Raw genomic sequence first — 21,641 nt, forward strand, 5'->3', positions numbered from 1 at the left:
ACATGGCATAGCATATGGTCATTACATGTAAGAAATTATCTTTATATACATTTACCTCATTTTACTCTATTCTCAGAATAATTAAATGAAATGATGTCTTGGGATCTGCTCCCAGATTACATGCTTCCTATATGAGTTCGAGCATACAGCGATGTTTAAAAATCACATCACACAATATCAAGACATTGAGAGTTTCGCCTTCCCTCTGCTCTCTATTGAAGGATAATACATTGTTCTCAGCTTGCTGCCTAAAGGTGCAAATATCAGTAGTCTGAGAAGTATTTGCCCAAAGCTAGCATTGTAATTTTCAGTGGGCATAACTGAAGGGATGTGTCAACAATAATTTTTCTTTGAGAAGTGAAGGTTGAACTTAAAACAGATGATGAAATGTACTCACAGTCTCCATGAGACTTAATCCATTATATTCCTAGGCAAAATTTTATATCAGAAAATCCTACTCAGACCTTAAACAAAGAAACCATTCCATAAAGAGATTAAGGATAAGTAAATTCAATAGTCTAGGAGTAAAATCCCCCAACGAAAGTATGGCTATTGCATAGGTATCTATTTTTCTTTAATGAAACTGTGTAGTTACCTTACAAAAAACTACTGGCCTCTGGTATGCCTAAATGAAGAACACTGAGTATAATTTTATTAGTGAACCTAAGAAAGGAAAAATCACTCCCTGACCAAGGATAAGAATATCTGGTCTCAACGGAGAACTTTTTGAGGCTTCCCTTAACATCTAGGCAACTATTAGCCCCACTACATTGATAAGGAAACTGACCTTCAGGGAAACTAAGTAAAACCTATCCACCGTTTTTGTAGTTAGGAGCAAAAGGCCAGTGTTTGAACTAAGGAAGTAGGACTCAAAAGCCACTGTTTTCACCCTGTAAGCAAACCGCCTTCCCTCTGCAATCGATAGAAAACTGTGACTGAACACTGAGCGCTGAAAACTGTGACCAAGGTCTTGAAACACCAGACTCTCGATCCTTCCAGGCAAAGACCAAGAGTATTTGAAACTCATTTAATACACTGCATGTTTGTAATACCATTTCACTTCACATGGATCTTATATTAGGGCTATTTCCCAATGTTAGTATGTATTAGTATCAATATTAGTTGCAATATTCCAAATATTAGCATTTCTTAGTATATAATGTCTCCCATATTAGTGGTGTAGTGTTTAATGGTGTAGTGGTCCCAAGTCTGATATTTGAAATAACAGTTACAAAGGAGAATTTCTGAATTTTTCCCCAGGCTTACTCTTTGAAAACTCTGTGCTTTCAGAACTTCAGTTTACATATAAGTCACCTGGGGTCTCCCTGGACACTTTTTGGGGTGAGAGGGAGAAAGTCCACGCACCAGGAAACCATTTGATTATATACTGCTGAGACTCACTGTAGTGATGTCTCTAATGGGCCTAACACCCAGGTGACCTCCACATGGTGAACCTCACTGGCAGTATCATCCTCACTGCCCCAGCCTGGCCATGCTCTTTGTACTTAACAGGCAGTCAGAAATCAAAAGCTTAGTTCATACAGCAGCAAGATCAAGTGTGCTTGTCCTCTCTTCCTGCTCTTGACCCAGTACGAAGCCATTGAGAATGCTAATACCAACAAGGCTAAATGAAATTGCTAGTTGTTTTAGGTAATATATAGGACCTACTATGTGCAAGGTACTGCTGGGATTGATCTGACCCCCACCACAACCTATGGATTTTTGTTATACCTTTCAAATATTGAAGATTTTTTTGACCACATAGAAGCAGCAAATTCAATTGAATTTGTATTGTATTCAAGTACAAAGTACTTCCCAACTACCTATTTTTTTTTAATAAGAAAGAAATTACAACAAAGCTAGATAACGGTGTTAGGAACTGAGTGCTTATGGCCTTCCCAAATGCCTGTGTTGAAAGCCACACCCCCAGCGCGATGGCTCGGAGAGTTGGGGCATTTGGGCAATGATTGCCCCATGTGGGGAAGCCTCCTAAATGGGATTAGTGCTCTGGTAAAGCAAACTCCAGAGAGCTCTCTGGCCTCCTCTGCCATGTGGGAATACAATGAAAACGTGACCACCTGCAGCCCAGAAGACGGCCCTCACCACACCTTCATTATTCTAACACCCTAAATTCCAGAACTGCAAGAAATAATTTTTTGTTGTTGACAACCCACCCAACCTACGCTATTCTGCTATGGCAACCTCAAATAAGGCAAGTGGTGACTTTAGCAATGCTGTTTAGGGTTACTCTAATCATAGACTCAGTGATGTTAATGCTGGCTAACACTGTCTCCCCAAACCGTTCATTGTATAAATGCAGGAACTAACACTTGGAGAATTCAGTAAGTTGTTTAAGGTAACATCATTAGCAAAATCAAGAAGACATTTTGGAATTTTGACTTCTAGTCAGGTGTTTCGGAAAGAACAGCCAGCCCCCTACTTGCGCATCCAAAAGTATATCCACTGTAACTGTATTATCAGTCAAGATAGGCCAGGTTATACCGACTCTCAGGCCCCAGCAGCGCACAGCAACTAACATCCACTTGCTGCCCATGTTGAGTGCCTGTTGTTGCTCAGCTCTGACTCCGCTTCACCTTATCTCCATTTCGTGACCCAGGTTGGCCTACCCACCCTATCTGGGAGATTGCTTTCCTCGTGGTAGAAGAGGAAAGCAATGACTCTCTTTTCCTCACATTTCATCAGTCCAGAAGATCACGGCACATGGCCGGATGTCTTTTGCACCTGCAGGGAGGGGCACTGCCAGTGCCGTAGCCGAGCTTTGTGCCAATGGAGCAGGGAGAGAGACTTTTCCAGCGGAGTAGTGTAAATAATATTTTTAAATGATATAATCCTCTACAATTATATAGTCAGCCTATTGGTGGTTCTAATTTTAACAAACTTCTTAGCAGACATTAGTCAAGGTCATTTTAAAGTACTTAAATGAGAGTGTTCTCTCCTGTGAACTAATAATATAGCTATAAAGTAGCAGCTACACCACTTTGTAGTTAGTAGATTAAGAGCAAAATCATGCTTAGAGCACATCAAAGAGATGAGTGAGCAGGTGAGTAGGGGTGAAAGATGGCTGGAGGGGTGCCATTTCCCTGTTTCTGCAAAAGGCCACGTGGACAGCAAATCCCAAGCACAGGAAGGTTATAAAGCTTGTATACAAGTGGATAATTCCACTGTCACAAAGAGGCGATCACGGTCATTTCTGCATATGTGACTATGAAGTCATTGGGATTCTACAGCAGCACTGATAGCAGAAAGACATTTTCATTCCAGTTGGCCACTGCTACAGTAAATGAAAATAAGAGATGCAGGACCCTTTCCAGAGAAAAAATGAACTTACCTACCTTATGACAAACCACAGAAGTCTGTCCCTTAGGCCCTCTGTTTTGGATATTGTCTGCCTGCTAGTCTCAAGTGTTAAAGAAATTAATGGGTAAAGTGAAAAAAGGGAAGGTGTGTTTGAGCCAGAGGAGAAAATGTATCGTTTCTTGTGTGTTTATTGGCTATGACGCAGAGAACAACACATTTAGTCACTTTCTAGCTGAAGAAAGAGACCAGGATACAAAGTAGCTGTTATTCTTAAATTGCTACACAAGCTCACCTTCTCCCAACAACTCTACTAAGGGAAAGTAGGCTTCTCAAATTTTTCCTAACAAGTTCCTTGAAAACAGACATAACATTCTGGGGGATATGTTCTGTGTGTGTGTGTGTTGGTTTGTTTTGTATGAATGTGTATGTGATTCTAAGTATGTGGCTGTACATGTTCGTGTACACATGTGTGTTTATACGTGTGGGGGCTGCAGTTCTGAATGACAACATGCCTGTAATTATTTTCTTACTATGGATCAATTCACACTAAGCAAGATTAGTTCCTGACAATCTAGTCAGATCATTTCACTTGAGAGTTAATTTTATTTTTTTAGATCAAAAACATTTAGAGGATACAGATGTCTAAGGGATTTAGGTTCTATTTTTATCTCAGAGTTATTGAGCTTGAATTTAATTAAATTGTGAACATACCAAACATTGTTCAGCATAGTAGTTTATGTAGTAAGAATCTTAAAATGTTTCAAAAAATAGCTTTCTTTTTGTAGTCTCCTGCTACTGAAAATAAATGCATTAAATATTTTAATTGCATACTTTAATTGAACATTTTATTTACATAACTTTTGGGGGATCTCTCTAAAAAATCTATGTTTATTCTTTATCTCTAGAGATCTCAGTCTGGCTGCTATAGCATCTAATTATTTGCTCTAGCTGAACTTTTTACATAAGGGAGACAATGGTAGGATGATGTAAACTGCTAAAATGCTTATTGTTCCCTTCTTACCTTCACAAGGTAGAGACTTTTTGATTGAATTTCTAATAACATGTTTTTGGTGAAAACAGGTGGAAGACAATTTAAAAGCAGAAAGGTCAGATAAATGATGATCAGGCTTACATGTCCAAAATCTTAAAACTATCTTTTTGAGGCCTTTTATGTAAAACCTGGCTGAAATGTTACAAAAAAATGATTTTTTCCATTCCAGTTTCTTTTATATTCACTCAGTGAAAATTGCTACCTCACACACAAACATTAAACATAATTAATCAAAATGTAAATTGATCTGACCATTTTTAAATTATCTGTGTAGAGTTAATTAGCATTGTTTATTTCAAATCAATCTGGTGTGAGTTGATAGGCTTTGTCTTTGGAGCTATTGTCTCATAATCTAACTAAGACAAAAGAAAGATCATGGAAATAATTACTTCTAAAGTCTTAACAGGACTTGACATGTGTATGTTTTTGAATAAATGAGTTTATCTGTTTGAAAACAAGAGAGAAAGGCAAAGCCATGTGGATATTTTAAAGTCAAAATCAAACAACAAGAAGAGTAATTTTTAAAATGCTTTAGAGTATGCTGCAAATAATTTGTGAATTTATCAAAGGATTTCACATTTTGGCTCAATATGAGAACCACACAAATTAAACAACGTCATCTCCACTCTATGAATGGCACAGATAAATCAGAGGGATCCCATTTCCTTGAGAGGCCGCTGCAAACCAGGGAGAGCCCACACTGTGCTTTCCTCACAAACATCTCAAGTTAATAAGGACATGCGTTCCACTGTCCAAAAGATATTTAAGGTGATCTGAATTTTAATCTAGCATGTTCTGGAAAATTAAAGATTAAAATGTGGTATAAATACTTTAAAATTCTAAGAGTTAAATTTTAAAAGAAACTAAGAGAAGAACCTACATGGATTTCTTAATATTCTAGTAGAAGTCTATTAAGTTTAGAACTAATGCATTCTTATACTGCAATAATTATTTAGGAAAAGGAAAAAAGTCATTAAAAGGTTGTAATTAAATAATCGTTACTTTCATATAAGTTAAGTAACACTTTCTAAAGAAATTATTTTTAAAACTTTTAACATGCATCATTAATTAGATTTAAATTCTTCAGCACAAGTCATTTTTTCTGTACAGCAGCCCCCCCTCACCTTTATCCACAGGGCATATGTTCCAAGACCCCCAGTGGATGCCTTAAATCACATATAGTATGGGACCCTACATATAGTATGTTTTTTTCCTATAAATACAGATCTACAGTAAAGTTTAATTTATAAATTAAGCACAGTAAGAGATTAACAAAAACTAATAATAATAGAACAGTTATAACAATCTACTATAATAAAAGTTCTATGGATGTCTTTGGGGCCATTATTCAGTAGAATGAGGGGGACTTGAGTACAAGCACCACCGTACGGTGACATCTGGTCTGCTAACTGAGATGCTACTAAGGGACCGATAGGCAGGCACACAGCAGGGCCGTTCTGCACAAAGGGATGATTTGTGTCCTGGGCAGGATGCAGCAGAAAGCCACGAGACAGCAACAACACGAGATTTAAAACTTAGGAACTGTTTGTTTCTGGAATTTTTCATGTACTATTTTTGGACCATGGTGGCCATGGTATACTGACACCTGGGAAAGAGAAACCGTGGGTAAAAGGAAACTGCTGGAAAAGAGAGGTAAAGAAGTAATAAGCTGATTTAAAAAAAACAGGTGTTTGTCTTACTCTCACGTAATGGTGCAGATGTGAAATGCCAGGGCTTGTGGCTGGGCTCTACCATTCACAACTCGCAGCTGCTAAGTAGCTTTTCCTCATTTTACAGCCTTCAGAATAAAAGCAAAAAATTCTGGCAAGCTTCCTTACAGACGAGATCCAGAGGTTGCACGTATCTATTTCTCCACATCCCCATCATCCCTGATCCTAATCATATGGCCACTAAAAAAAAAAAAAAACAAACCTGAAAACCAGGGGTTGTTGCTGGTGGCCCAGAGCCAACACGCAGGGAGTCCCATTGCTATAAGGGGGAAGGGGAGAATGGTCTCCACTACAATTATATTCATTATAAAACTCTTCTTATTTTTACATTATTCCTCCGAGGCCAATGTGAGGACTTCAACTTAGCACATAATTATCCTATTTAATTCCTTATGTCTAATCAGCTTTTCACCAAGCTCATGCCTCTATTGCTGACTTTACAATTCTTAAACAACGACAACAATAAAACTACATTTCTGTTTACTGTAAGTTACTTTATTTCTAATCTTTATTCCCAACTTGTAACAGTCACAGCAGCATTACTTGAAATATTCATTGAATACATAATGCTGGTTACAGTGTAACACTGGAAAATTGTAATGGTGGGAAATTATAACCCACCCAAACATTCTTTTGATATTGTTTCTGTAAGTGCTAACTCTCACTAATACATGGCTTATAGATGAACAGCATCTTTGTATAAGAATCCTATGAACTAGTTTCAAAAGATACAGACACGGACTTTCAGACATCCCAGCTCCAGGAGATTTGCTGACCTTCAACTATGGAACCAGGATAATGTGAAGCCAGGATGACTAAACCAGGGTGATGTACACAGACCTGCCTTATTGGACTGGACTGCACTCATCTGCACGTAGAGAACTTTGCCGCCCCCTCCCTCAATCTCATTGTTCTGTTCCCCTCTCCCTCCTTATAAAAAACCTCTGCCTCCACAGGCAGGTGGACATGATGGGCCTTATGACATGAGTCCCCATCTTCTAGGAGATGGGCTTTGAGATGTGAGTCTCCCATTGTCCAGATGGCCAGCATCTGCAAATAAACCACTTTCCTTTCCATCAGCACCTGCCTCTTGCGTATTGGCTTCTGTAGCAGCAGGCAGCTGGACCTGCTTTTGGTTACAATGATACAACATTGTTTAACCAAAAGCACACCATGTACCTGGCCACTTTCATGTAGGAACTGACAGTCCTAATAATAAAGATGCAGACAACAGTGAAATAAAAAAGCTGTGCATTTACTTAGTTAAAAAAAAAAAATATATATATATATATATATTCCAGTGAATTTACTTGGGTGGTATCTAAAGAGACAAAGGCATAAAAATGAAGGGCCAATTTTTAATTGGAAATGTTGAAGCCCAGACCAGGCCAGGAGTTTAGTTTCCTTAACTTCAAGAACTTTTAATTGGATCTTATCTTTATTCTTCCAGTTAGGAAGGAAAAAGATGAGCTTTCTGGAACTCTTTTAATGATAAGACAGTGAAAACTAAGCATGTTGATGTGGAAAACTTATTCTATGGAAAAAGTAAAGCTTGATACAATACTTGAGTGGTAATAGCAGGGCAATTAGACAAAGGAGCACTGGGAAATTTTGACAAGTAGGAAGCCTTTCTTTCAGTATCAAGTAAATCTTTTGACCCGCAGGCACTAAGATGATTAAAGTTAAAAAGTAACACGGTGAGAAGATAAATCCTGCCTGAGCTGCAGATGTGGCTGGCACAACAATAAAAAATCATGGGGTTGTGAATTGGTTAGAATTCTGTATACACAGGGGGTTTCTTTGAAAATGACCTAAACTAGCAGCTGATAGGGAAGAACATGCTGATATTTTTTTCAAAGCTCCCAACTAACCAACGAAAATGCTATAAAAAGTGGGGTAACCCCCCACTGGGAAAAACCAATCTCTTCCAGCCTGGTTCATTTTTCTTTTCTAAAACACAGGTTTATTTGTTAATACTGTCATCAGTAGAGTCCTCTCCTCCGAAACAGTTAAGTGCTATGTAGTTCAGCATGTTCTGGAATAAAACCTTTTATTCAAAAGTTTCATAATCCACTTTACAGACAAAAGTAGATTAGGGAGATGGGCTAGATGAGAGCGACTTTCACAGGGCCAGGTAAGAAGGAAGCTGTGGAGCAGGAACAAAGGACGAAGAGCTAGGAGGCAGCATTTGCATTAGCAATGGGAAAGTAAATATGGTTTTACTGTAGTCAGACAAAAGAAGGATAAAAAGAAGCTGCAATGAGAATGAAAGGTCAGCAGCAGACATAAAGGAAAAGATCCTAAGGAAACATTTTAAAAGACATTGTCTCACATAGGTAATTGTTTAGGTGAATATCTGAAAGAAATCCAGGGAAGAAAGGCTTTTTAATGTGAAGAGACATAAGTCATCTACTTTCCTTTGGAAGGGGCCATGGAAATCATAAAGTTATGAAACTTTAGAAATGAAAGTGATTTGAAGATCAATAACTTTGATCTCCAGATGAGAAAACTGAAACTCAAACAGAGTTTTAGTGAAATTCCCATGGTTGCCTAGTAAGGATGTGCAGGTGGGTCTACAGTCTACTCGCCTAGTGCTTTTCCCACAACAGCATACCACCTTCTCTGCCTGGCAGGTGCATTTTTTTAGCAGTTCGAGGAGTGCAGGTCTGCAGTTAATTTTAAACAGATGATTCCATTATGTAGCATTATATAGGGCTTCCTTTACACTGAACCTGAAAGTAGAGGAATCCAATTCTTGTTTGATAGGACTGTGAAACAATTAATTCAAAGAAGTTTTGATCTGTTTGTTTTGCTTTCATGCATCCTTCTGTAAAATAGTATTCAGCTGTTAAAATCAAACACAGAGACCAGCCTTGAAAATTCCCTGTGCACACAAAACCGTTTACTCATACAAACAAAACTTAATTTAGCTTATTTTGCAAGACTAACTTGACTGGGGTCATTTCTTGCTTATGCCTCTGGAAATCATAAGCAAAACTTGTAATGTTTCACAAGGTCAATGTGAAGTAACCATTGAAAATTGCAATGTTATAGCCAGTCAGTGTGAGAGGAAACAGTCACTGCTTCTTTATTCTACGCACTGCTTTATGACGATGTACTCTTGAGCCTTTTCCATGCTTTGGTTTGAGTGCTCCCAGTTTGCAAACTGTCTTTCTGGTAAATGCACAATAAACTTCTACTAATTACTACCTCAGTGATTCATGGGTTTCACCTCAGCTATTTCTGAACTTTTGCAACAACTGAAAATATTTTTGCATAAATGAAATAAGTATATTGTTTACTCAGGCATTTTCAAAGTCAGGAACCTGTAATATGACATCTAAATTAGTTTTTGGGTAAAGTTTTCGGTGAATAAAATTTGATGTAGTCTGTACATCAGAAATTATATTGGATGGATTTTAGGGTAAAGTTCAAATTGAAGCTGAAGCTTAAAACATCATCTCCTAGAATCTAATTAAGTGACTTATAAATTAGTTATAAGCTAGTCAAAAATTCAATGGTAGAAAAAATAAAACAACAAAAGAACAGAGCAAGAAAAACGAAGTTCACGGCACAAACTTTGTCAAATAACAAGAATATTAAGAGACTCAACATGGTTCTTCTTTTCTGTTATTCACCTATAAACCCTCTCCACCCATCAGTATGCTGAGAACTCAGAAAACTTCTAATTTCTAATACCTTGCAATTTGTAGAAAAGCAAGTCGAAATGATGATTAGGCACACTGAGCAAGTATCTCAGATCTAACACCCACTAGTGACCAGTGCCTGCAAGGAGATCTCAGTGAGAGGTGACCACAGTGCCTTCTGATTTTCTCGATGTTACCCAACTTTTGGGGAAGAGTATGTAGCTCGGTAGCATCCCACACACATTTATGAACAGAATAAATCTACATTAGTACAAGGGGTCCTTTGTACAGGGTGTTTAACAAAATTGCAAAGGAAAGAAATAGATTCGAACTATCATACAAAGGCTGGATTACAGCCTCACATGAGTTTTTCCTCCTTCCTCACCACCATCCCCCAACCCCACAGTTTACAAAAAAAAAAAAAAAAAAAGTAAGCATTATTATGCATTCCTCAAACTGTAGCTTATACAAATGCAAGAAGAATTCACTGGCTCTATGTGAAAACCATGGGGAAGCAAATCAGCTTCACTAAGTGGAGCATGAACCAGAAAAAAAGAAATAGCATGGCAGCCACGAAGAAAGGGAGGGGAGAAGAAAAGTAATAGTAAACAAAATATTGCCCAAAAATGGATTCTAGGAGCAAATTTAACCAAGGGAAATTTTTCTACATTACCATTTATTATAAAATATATTAATAAGAAAGTTAATGACAATAAGAACTCAATAAATAGTAAGATGATAAAATAGAATTAAATTAAAAATGATTGTAATTAAGAGAACAAATTATAGTCTGAATCAGAAGCATTATGCAAATAATCAATATGTTACTATAGGTAGTTAAGTATTAATTAATAAGAAAGAGAGCAAAGGAAATTAGACATTGAGCTTAATAAACTGGGGAGCATGAGCCTGTTTGCTTTACCAGGAGGAAAACAAATTTTAAAAGGCTTACCCTCCTTTTTTTTACCCAATAAGATGTTTATCAGATAGTCCTCAGACTTTTACAAAGGAAGGTTACTGTCTCCTTGCAACACATAAAATATAAACAGGCTTAGCAATTGTAGATTAGGATAGTATGTAAAATTATATATGAAACCAGAGGAAAAAAATAATGTACCAGCCCTGGAGACAGACAAATGTGTACTTCTTAAGGGTCTGTCACCTCTGAACCATCTAGCATAGGAGTAAGCTTTGTGTTAATGGACTTGATACACTGGGGAGTTTGGACACATTTTCAGAGAGAAAAACTATCTGTAGAATCTCCAAAAACATTCTTAATAAGCATTCCATATTTTATTGAATTTTGCTAGTATGTTTGAAGGCAATAGTATTTCATTTTCTTTTTTATTGGAATTCCATAATTACTACTAAATTTGAACAACTACTAAAGTCAAACACCTACAGACATTTTGTTTCTTTGTTTGTTTGGTTTTGTGTTTTCTTAATTGCCTACTCTTTGTCTTTTATGTGTTAGTAGAAATTTTTAATATTCTCTTTCCTGGTTGGTCATTTTATTTTTTGGTTTTTTTAAATTTTTTTAAATTTTTATTCAGTTACAATTGTCTGCATTTTCTCCCCATCCCTCCACCCCACCGCAGCCAATCCCACCTCCCTCCCCCACTTCTACCCTCCCCCTTGATTTTGTCCATGTGTCCTTTATAGTAGCTCCTGTAGACCCCTCTCCTCACTATCCCCTCCCTACTCCCCCCTGGCTATTGTTACATTGTTCTTAATTTCAATGTCTCTGGTTATATTTTGTTTGCTTTTTTCTTTTGTTGATTAGGTTCCAGTTAAAGGTGAGATCATATGGTATTTGTCCTGGCTTATTTCACTTAGCATAATGCTCTCCAGTTCCATCCATGCTGTTGCAAAGGCTATAAGCTCCTTCTTTCTCTCTGCTGCATAGGATTCCATTGTGTAAAGGTACCATAGTTTTTTGATCCACTCATTTTCTGATGGGCACTTAGGTTGCTTCCAGTACTTGGCTATTGTAAATTGTGCTGCTATGAACATTTTAATTGTTTTTTTTTTAAAACTGCTTTAGAACCTCATCATCAAAAGATATATTTCTGTATTTCCTTCACATTTTTTCTGTACTTTTTATGTAATTTAACCAACCTGAAATTTATTTATCTTTATGAGGTGAGACAAGGACCTAATATCATGAAATGGATAACTAACCAACCCATATCATTTACTGAAGTCATCTTTCCTCACTTATTATTAGCAACACTGTCATATTGATGGATGAGGTCTCCACATGCAAAGCAAGTTGTCTGAGGGCTCTCTGTCTGTTTCACTGAGATATTTTCCTGCTCCTGAACCCTGATCACTCACTCTTTATTATAACCTTGTAATGGTTTTTGTTATCTGATAGGGCATGTTCTATTCAAGTAACTTTTTAAAATATTAAGACATGATTTGTTCTTTTTCACATTAACCAGTTTGTTTGATTTCAGTCTGTCTTGCGTAAATTGTATTTTTTAAAACAAGAAAGCTATTCTTCCTCTCATTTACTTGGACATATTACGTACAATTATTCAAAACAAACAATCTGTAGAAAATTTATATGAGTGCTGATTTTATTTCTGACATTAACTCTATAATGTTTGTTTTTCATCTTATATTTAATACATTATTACCCTGTGCTTGGAGCAGAACATGTAAACTCATTTTGCTGTCTTCTCCTTCCCTTATAAATAGTCAAAAGAAATATAATAAAGTTCTTGATCTCCCAAAAAGTAATTGAACTGCATCAACTATAATGAAGAAGACAGTAATTGGGTTCCCATATTTTGGCTCCTCAAATTCAAGGGGCACCATCCAGGATACAATTTCTCTAACCGTCTGGCCTATTACTACAATCATCTGCCAGAACAGAAGTGAAATGAATGTCTCCCAACTCCATCCGTGGTATCTCTCATTTGACGTATATTTTAAAGTACCTAATAATGCAATTAGTATTAATTCAGTTAAATGAAAAGTGTAACTATATCCCACAACATACATTTTTAAATTTATATTCTGCTTTTTATGACTGAGGATTTTAGAGTGCAACACTTCGTTCTCTTTATTCAAGGTTAAAGAAAAAATTAGAAAAGTACCTATTGCTTATTTTAGCCAATTGTGATATGCCACATTTTAGTGTATTAAGGGCCTCTGATCTAGGACTTTATTACCTCTGGCCAGTTTTGCTTATCAGAGCACAAGGCAAATGGGTTTACTTCAGATGAGGTTTGATTTCATTTACAGGGTGGAGCAACAGTAGGTTTTCATTTGTGAGTACACGAAACACAGAGTTTATTCTTGTATTCTTATTTATTAATTATTTTGTTATTTTCCATACGAACAACTATAAACCCACTTTTACCCTCCCTGTATTTATTGTTGAATTCTTAGATTCATTGTTATTCAAGGTGTGGCAGTTTCAATGATAAGCTGTACTTACATTGTCAGAAAACAGTCTAGGTTTTCCCAGAAAGCATAGAATTACAGTTATGAACATAGTTATTATAACCTGTTCTCTTGTTACAATTGGCGTGTTTATAAAGTCCAGAGCAAGCGAGCAATACCTTCCCTTCCCAGAATACTTTCTTAAAATAGAAATAATTGCTTTATTCCTCTCACAGCAGCCACTCCCATTCATTGATAACTGTACAAAACCATAAAGAGTAGCCACTTGACTCGCAGCGTAAGTGGGTTTTCCTTTAAGTTAAATCAATGCTCCCTTACATTGCATAACTTCACTTGGGTAATATAATGAAGATTAAGGAGGATAAGTGGTAGTGGAAAAATCACAATTAAAAAAGAGAAAAAGATGAATGGAAAACGATTGTGATTGTTTCAATAGTATACACACACACATACACACACTGAACAGGAGAAATGCCTTGATATGACGTGAGTCACAGCACAGAATGTTGACCTGTTAGGAACTCTCTACACATATCAAGTGCATGTGCCCAATGACTAATTTGTCTGGTATGAATTTTATATGATTTTTCCTAATGGTTTTCAAAATGATAAAGTGTCATTTTTGTTTACAACATGCATTTAATTTCATTCACCCTGACAAATGGCCTGTTCAGATGATTACCATTTACAACTCTCGGTATCTCTTTGCTCATTTACATCTCCTTAAAGATTAACTGCCCTTTTAAAGCTACGTAACCTATAGAGACGTAACGCTGCCCTCTGGGCACACACTGAACATCTACACTGACTCGTGAGACTAGTGTAGACTCCTGTTGCTTTCCAAATCTTTTTTAAAAACTCAAGAGACTTTTCTCTCCAGTTGGTGCAAGTTTTTTTATTCTCTCAGTGTTTACATTAGCATATCTTCAAAAGCCAAAAATGGTGTCAAAAAGAAGTATACTTTCAAAGCAACCTTCTCTCAGCACCTATGAAGTGATGTTTGTAGCTCTCTTTGCCATTTTGGTGGTTCTCTGTGCTGGGTTAATTGCAGTGTCCTGGCTGGCAATCAAGGGGTCAGATACAGGTAAGTCCCGTGGAAGGCTCTCCCAGATGGGCGCACCCACTTTAATCTCAGCCGTCCTGTCTGTATACTGTGTCCATTGCTGTGCGTCCATGACCAGCTATTTATGTTGCTTCAGGTGCTTTGTTGTAGTTTACTTCGTAGAATATGAGAAAAATTAGTTGATCTATGATTTGAAATTTAATTCAGAATTCCAACATGAAACAAAGTTTTTTATTAAATAAAAATTGTTATACTTGTTTCTCAGTTTCAACATACAACAAAGTAGGTTTTATTGCCTGTGAGTTAATTTTGATAGACTTTAAATCATGAACATATAAAAACATTGTTAATAAGTTGATAAATCAACTAAGTTAAAGAAAAGTATTATTTACTTCTACAGAATGATATCTTCATTCCTTTGTTCAACTAACAATTTTAATTGCAATAATATAAGGGAATGTGGATATAAATGGAGAATTATAAAGGTCTGAAGCTGCCTGAGTAGCAAATTATGATAAGCAGGAAAAAAATAAGAAGAGGTTATTATTATTTACAGCTAAATTACATGTACCAAAAACTTTTCAATGATCTTCAAACATATTCTCTTGTTAAAACAAACCTTTGAGTTACCCTCCTTTCATAGGTAATGAATCAGAGGCAGAGAGTAACTTGTTTAAATTTGCATCACTACAATATCTTGTATATTCATAGCATAACTGTTATGGGCAAAAAGTTAACATTGGTACAATGTTATTAACTGCCAACTGCACACTTTTTAAAAATTCCACTAGTTTTTCTATTAATGTCCTTTATCTGTTGAGGATCCAATGCAGAGTCCTATCTGAGATTTGGTTATCATGCTTCCTTAGTCTTCAATTCATGATAGATTTCTTTGTCTTGTCTCAGTTTTCCCTTGTCTTTCACATTTAAGCATGCAAATCTTATTGTAATTTCGAGTATTTAAAAAATAAAATATTATAAATAACATATGTTACATCAAATATGCTATGATAACTATTTAAACTATGTGCGTTTTTATTGTTTGAAATATTATTTCTAATTTTTCTTCTGCCCCAGGAAGTTTGTTGTTAATAGGTAATAGATTCTGGCTCCTAGAGTCAGTCAATTCTATGCCCAAATTCCTTATCTGTCACCTGTGACCTCCATTCACTTGGGGAATATTCTTAGTGAATTTAAGCTCCAGTTTTCTCATCAGGGACAAGAAGAAATAACTTCTTGTCATACCAGGTCAATGTGAGAATTATGTATTATGATTATTACATTTACCATGATTTCATCATTGTGTGAGCTTTAGTTTAAGCAATTCATTTTAAATATAAATACACATCAAAGGAAATATTCTGATAAGGACGTAATGGTACCTTTTGGTACCCACGTTTATATTCTATTTGTTAGCTCTTTTCTTATATATTTTAATATCGAGATAATATATTTTCTGCAACATTCTCAATAACTTCCCTAATAACAACATTCACATTCTAATGGCAAAAGGCTAGACATGCCAATTTTATAATTATTAGAGTAAAAGGAGTAGCTTCAAGCTATGTTTCAAAGTAACACCCACACTGAAATCTTCAAAGCAGTCACATGTAGAAAATCAGCAGTGCCCCTGGGTGCCAGGTGTTCGAGCAGCAACCGAAAGCAGTACAAAACTTTTAATGGTCCAGTTCTCACCATGTTTCCCTGAATCAGTTCCCGTAATTGGTGCAAGTTGATCATCCCTGTATTTTCCAAAAAGAATCTCAACAGTAAAAAAAAGCTTGGAAGCATGGAATATGGGTTAGACTTGAAAGAACATAAAAAAAATTAATATTCCGGAGAAGAAGTTTGATTTTTAATACTAAAACAATGACATAGGGGGAAAAAAGCAACTGATTATGAAACATGAAAATTGCAAAGAAAAAGCAAAAAACCTTGGCTCAAACACATGAAGCAAGAACTTCATGTCTTCACCAGAATGTGCATATTCTCTCTTATAATTCACATTTTAAGTGTTTCTTGTCTTATTAATTTATTTAGATGCGGTATTTGGAAAAAACTATAAAGCCAGAGGGACACTGAAAATAACATCAGGAGCTACATATAATCCTAATTTGCAAGACAAACTCTCAGTGGATTTCAAAATTCTTGCTTTTGACCTTCAGCAAATGGTAGGAGACTGTTTCTCTTCAGCTGGTTTAAAATTTCAGAACATAGTTTCACTAACTACTTGTCAAAAGATACATAGATTCTGTTTCCTTACTTTGAAAAAATTAATAAATAAATCTAATATGCCCAGGATGCTTAAGTGTATGAGTCTCATTACAATAAAGAAGGAAACTACCCCTAATCCAGTTCTAAGCAAACTTAAAGATTAATATTTAAATTTTTAAGCAAAAGTTTAAATCTTAAATTTAATATACTTTCATTTAATCTTTTTGTTTTTTAGATAGATGAGATCTTTCAATCAAGTAATCTGAAAAATGAGTACAAAAACTCAAGAGTTTTACGATTTGAGTGAGTACAGCTCAAAATTCTTCTATTGGTAGGAAGGAAGCACAGAATCACAACATAGTGATCTATTTGCTAACATTTGCAAAATAATGTCACCGCTTTTGGGAGAAAAAGGGATATTTAAAATTTTCAACATTGTTATAGGAAGTGATAAGCTTTCATCTTAGCACCAAATAACAATAATAACTCTGAATAATTGATCTGTGTCAATATATTCTCCTGAGGGTAAAATCTTGCAAAGACACATGGAGGGGGCCGAATCCAATTATATGGAGGTACAAATAGAGTGTCTGATTTACTATGAACATGAGGAAGTAACTCAGCTATTATACCTCATTTACATTTTAAGTCATAAAAGAGAAAGGGCTTGTTCTTTTTGCACCCAGAGGGCAGAAGACTGTACTTAGAAATAAGCGAGTGCTCAATAAATGAATGAATCTTAGATCAGTACAATCACAACATAATTCTACTACAGATTGTGTCAGGAGTTTTCTCCTCTGCTAACTACCAAAAGGCCTGTGAATAAGGGTATGAATCAGCAGAAAATTACCATGCCAGTTAGAATCTATGAAAGTTAATAGGTCAAAAGTCAAAAAGAGGGAATTCCTTTCTCAAACCATCTTTTGCTGAATATGCTATTACTGTTGTCCCACTTTTTCTCCCTTTGCCCCCTCCTCCCAGTAGCCCCCTTCCCTCTAGCAATCCACCCCCACTTAGTTCATGTCCATCGGTCATGCAGATAAGTTCTTTGGCTTCTCCAATTCCTATACTATTCTTAACATTCCCCTGTCTATATTGTAACTACCAGTTATGCTTCTTAATCCCTGTACCTTTTCCCCCATTTTCCCCCTTCTCCCTCCCCGCTGATAACCCTCCATGTGATCTCCATTCTGTGATTCTGGTCCTGTTCTAGTTGTTTGCTTAGCTTATTTTCGTTTTTTAGATTCAGTTGTTGATAGCTGTGAGTTTGTTGTCATCTTAATGTTCATAGTTTTGATCTTCTTTTTCTTAAATAAGTCCCTTTAACATTTCATATAATTAGGGCTTGGTGATGATGAATTACTTTAGCTTTACCTTGTCTGAGAAGAACTTTGTCTGCCCGTCCATTCTAAATGAGAGCTTTGAAGGATAGAGTAATCTTGGTTGCAGGTCCTTGCCTTTCATGGCTTTCAATACTTCTTTCTAGCCCCTTCTTGCCTGCAAGGTTTCTTTTGAGAAATCAGCTGATAGTCTTATGGGAACTCCTTTGTAGATAACTTTTTTTTTCCTCTTTTTTTTTTTTGTTTTTGCTACTTTTAAGATTCTCTCTTTATCTCAGGACAGGGGAGAGGAATTAGGGAAAATGGGGACAACTGTAATTGAATAATAAGAAAAAATTTTTTAAAGATTTTCTTCTTATCTTTAATCTTTGGCATTTTAATTATGATATGTCTTGGTGTGGTCCTCTTTGGGTCCAACTTGTTTGGGATTCTGTACTTCCTGGACTTATATGTCTATTTCCTTCACCAAATTAGGGAAGTTTTCTTTCATTCTTGTTTAAAATAAGTTTTCAATTTCTTGCTCTTCCTCTTCTCCTTTTGGCATCCGTAAGATTTGGATGTTAGCACTTTTGGAGATGTCCCAGAGTCTTCTTATTCTTTCCTTGTGTTTTTTTTTTTTTTAATTCTTGTTTCTTCTTTCTCTTCTGGTTGACTATTTATTTCTTCCTTCTGTTCCAAATCTTTGATTTGAACCCTGGTTTCCTTCCCTTCACTGTTGGTTCTCTGTGGATTTTTCCTATACAACTTAACAGGTGTGCTAAGACAGGGAGTCAAAGCAGCTCTACCTAATACATAGAAACAAACACAGGGAGGTTGCCAAATTGAAGAGACAAAGAAATATGACCCACATGAAAGAACAGAACAAAACCCCAGAAAAAAAAATAAACAAAACAGATATAGCTACCCAATCAGATACAAAGTTCAAAACACTGGTGATCAGGATGCACAGAGAACTCGTTGAGAGCAGCAAAAACATTAAGGAAGAAACGAAGGCTAAACTAAGTAAAATGAAGGGAATTCCTTTTAAAAAAATAGAAGAACCTCATCTTTTCTACAGGAATAAAATGGGAGATAAGAGGCTAGGAAGGAGGAAGACATGAAATGAAAGCAATGAAAGTCAAGATAAGTCTGGGGAGCCTGACTTATGCCACTTAAACACTTACGTAGGCAAGGCTAATGGCAAAGGACCTAGTTACAAAGGTCCGTCTCACATGTTGTTTCACCGTGGAGGTAAATAAGTGTTAGTTTGGGGGATGCTGGTACCTTGCAATAGAAGGCAGTTATCACAGTCAGGGAGGATGGACAAGGAGAAAGATCCAAGCCTACAACTTCAAATGAAGTCAAAATATAAGAATTCCAGACCAGAGAGCAGTGGCTTCATTGTGTTTTCATGACAAGGCAAAGTCACTACCTATAAAATGTAAGTAGACATTCATTTTACTTTTATCCATTTCTTCTTTAATACGTGTACATCATTTATGATGTACTAGCTGTTGTTACTAGGCAGTTGTATATACAGGGATGGGCAAAAGTAGGTTTATAGTTGTTCATATAGAAAAAGACATGCAAGTTATGATTATTACAATAATCATATTACAACCCTGTCTGGTGTGGCTCAGTGGATTGAACACTGGACTGCAAACCAAAGGGTCACTGGTTTGATTCCCAGTCAGGGCACATGTCTGGTTTGTGGGCCAGGTCCCCAGTAAGGGGCACTCCAGAGGCAACCACACATTGATGTTTTTCTCCCTCCCTTCTCCTCTCTAAAAATATATAAATAAAATCTCTTAAAAAATAATCACATTACAAAAGAATGTCACAGTGCAACTCTAAACCCACTTTTGTCCACACCCATCCAATTTGTACCATAAGTATGCAGGGGGGGAAAGATTTTAAGTGATGTGGTTTAGCCTTTGCTTGTCTGCTTTGGTCTGTCATGCCCACAGCCTCAGCAGGAAGTTCACTCTCATCCAACAAAAGAAAGAGTTCGTACTGCTTAAAACAGATTCCTTCATGTGAGGACATTTGATAAAAATTAGGAATCTACAGTCATTGTCACTGTGAACATCATTATTATTACTGGGTTTATTTTCTGTGTAACTTCAGTTGCTAGAAAAGTATTTTATTCTCATCCAAGTCTTGAATTCTTTGGCTCATACCCACTGACCCTAGTTCATTGTAGCGATTAATTTTTTATAGAATAAATGTTACCTCTATCTTTATACCTCAGTCTTTCCAATGCCTGAAGACTGTTTTTAGTGTTGTTGTCCTAAATGTAGGTACTCTTCTGGGGTTTTGCCTCAGAAACTCCTCCTGCCTGTCCTTCTTCTACTTCTCCTGCCCACCTGGCCCCCCATCAGCTTCAACACCAGCTATACCCTGGCACCCGTATGGCCTCAAAAGCGTCCTGCTGCCTTCACTGCCTAGACCTCCATTTCTTCTTCATTCTATATTGCATCTGTGGGTAAGATCCATCCCTACATGCCATTACAAACAGTCTCTGTCGCCTCCTCCGAGGATATTGATTTGGCAGTCCAATTGGTGTTAGTACCATGTACCTACATGTAAAGTAACAACCCTCATACTCTAATGGAATTGTCAGCTGGCCTGTGTTCTTACTAGACTGTGAACTCCCTCAGGGCAAAGAATGTGTCTTCGACATCTGTATTTTCAGAAGCTAGTTAATGCCTGGCTCAGAGTATGTGCTCTATAAAGTCCTCACAATGAACGAGCTATTTGTTTAGTGCTTGGCTTTGATATATTGAGTGCTACGTTAGGTGTTATGTGAACCCATGTCCTATAAGATGTGAAAAAGTATGCTCTTACTTTGGCTTTAACCGAACCATAAGGATAGAATTTTAATTTTAAAAAGCTCTAAACAAGTTCTCTGGAAGCACGGCAGTGTTAAAATGCATTAAAGAGACCCCTCAGTTTGAAAAGGCAGGTCATGAAAGGTGTAGTGGAAGATGTGGGATGCAGCCAGAGAAGCATGAGCGGAGACTACCTAGGAGAGAAGAAAATAGAAGCCATTTCTAATAAAAAACAAAAACAAACAAAAAACACACAAGTTTAAAAATCTTTCCCTGCAGAGCACGCGCTCTCTCTCTCTCTCTGTCATTCATTCATTCTTTCTCTTTTCTCTTCTTCTTTCTCACTTATCTATCTACACTCTTCATTCTTTATTTCATTGTGCTTTCATGACACCTTAGCCCAGTACACACGCAGCCCCGTATAGCCCCACCTACTGTCTCCCTACCTACCTGCAATTCAGAGGTGTCTACTCCTGTTTTTACCCCTGATAATAACCCCTTTTATTGGCCCAATATCAGGACTAGAAGGAGATGTGTGGAAAAGGTTAACATCTTTCTCAAAGTGCTATTTTTAAAATATTTATTCGATATTTATTCTGTGAAGGTAAAACCATGCATGCAAGATGTTATTTAACTTTAAGCTATTTGTCTGCTTTGAAGTGAAGGGAACTGACTTCTCGTTTTCAGTTTTATAGAGGACTGAGTATGGAGCTCCGCATGAAAGCACCAATTCAGAATTATATCTCTAAGGTGTTAATGCTCTTTGAGGAGGGCTATATCAGGTACCAGTCTCTCCTCACTGGGTTTTGCCCATTGAAATCTCTACAAGGCACAATATTCATTGCAGTTTATTGGGATAGTTTTCCTAATGGGACTTCTCATGTTCACATATTATAATATGCTAGATAACTTTATTTTTACTTATAGAGAATATTTGCTGAATGTAGACTTTTATACCTTGGCCTGATAGTTTATCAAAATCCCAGCATGTTCTTTAATATTTAGTAAATAATCTTTTCTTTCTCTGGATGTTAAAATCACTGTATTTGAAACT

General features: G+C 36.5%; 1 protein-coding gene across 2 annotated transcripts in view; it reads left to right on the forward strand.

Annotated features, from left to right (window-relative positions):
* The first annotated feature begins 13,951 nt into the window (after positions 1 to 13,951).
* Positions 13,952 to 21,641, forward strand: part of TMPRSS15 (transmembrane serine protease 15) — a 112,232-nt gene continuing 104,542 nt past the window's right edge. For both annotated transcript variants that reach the window (XM_045194895.2, XM_053919370.1), the window contains exons 1-3: positions 13,952 to 14,244; positions 16,264 to 16,394; positions 16,673 to 16,740. In XM_045194895.2, the coding sequence (XP_045050830.2) occupies positions 14,100 to 14,244; positions 16,264 to 16,394; positions 16,673 to 16,740 (344 nt within the window). In that variant the 5' untranslated portion in view covers positions 13,952 to 14,099. The remainder of the gene's footprint in view (positions 14,245 to 16,263; positions 16,395 to 16,672; positions 16,741 to 21,641) is intronic.

This window comes from Desmodus rotundus, chromosome 2 (assembly GCF_022682495.2).
Source record: "Desmodus rotundus isolate HL8 chromosome 2, HLdesRot8A.1, whole genome shotgun sequence".
Classification (NCBI taxonomy): domain Eukaryota; kingdom Metazoa; phylum Chordata; class Mammalia; order Chiroptera; family Phyllostomidae; genus Desmodus; species Desmodus rotundus.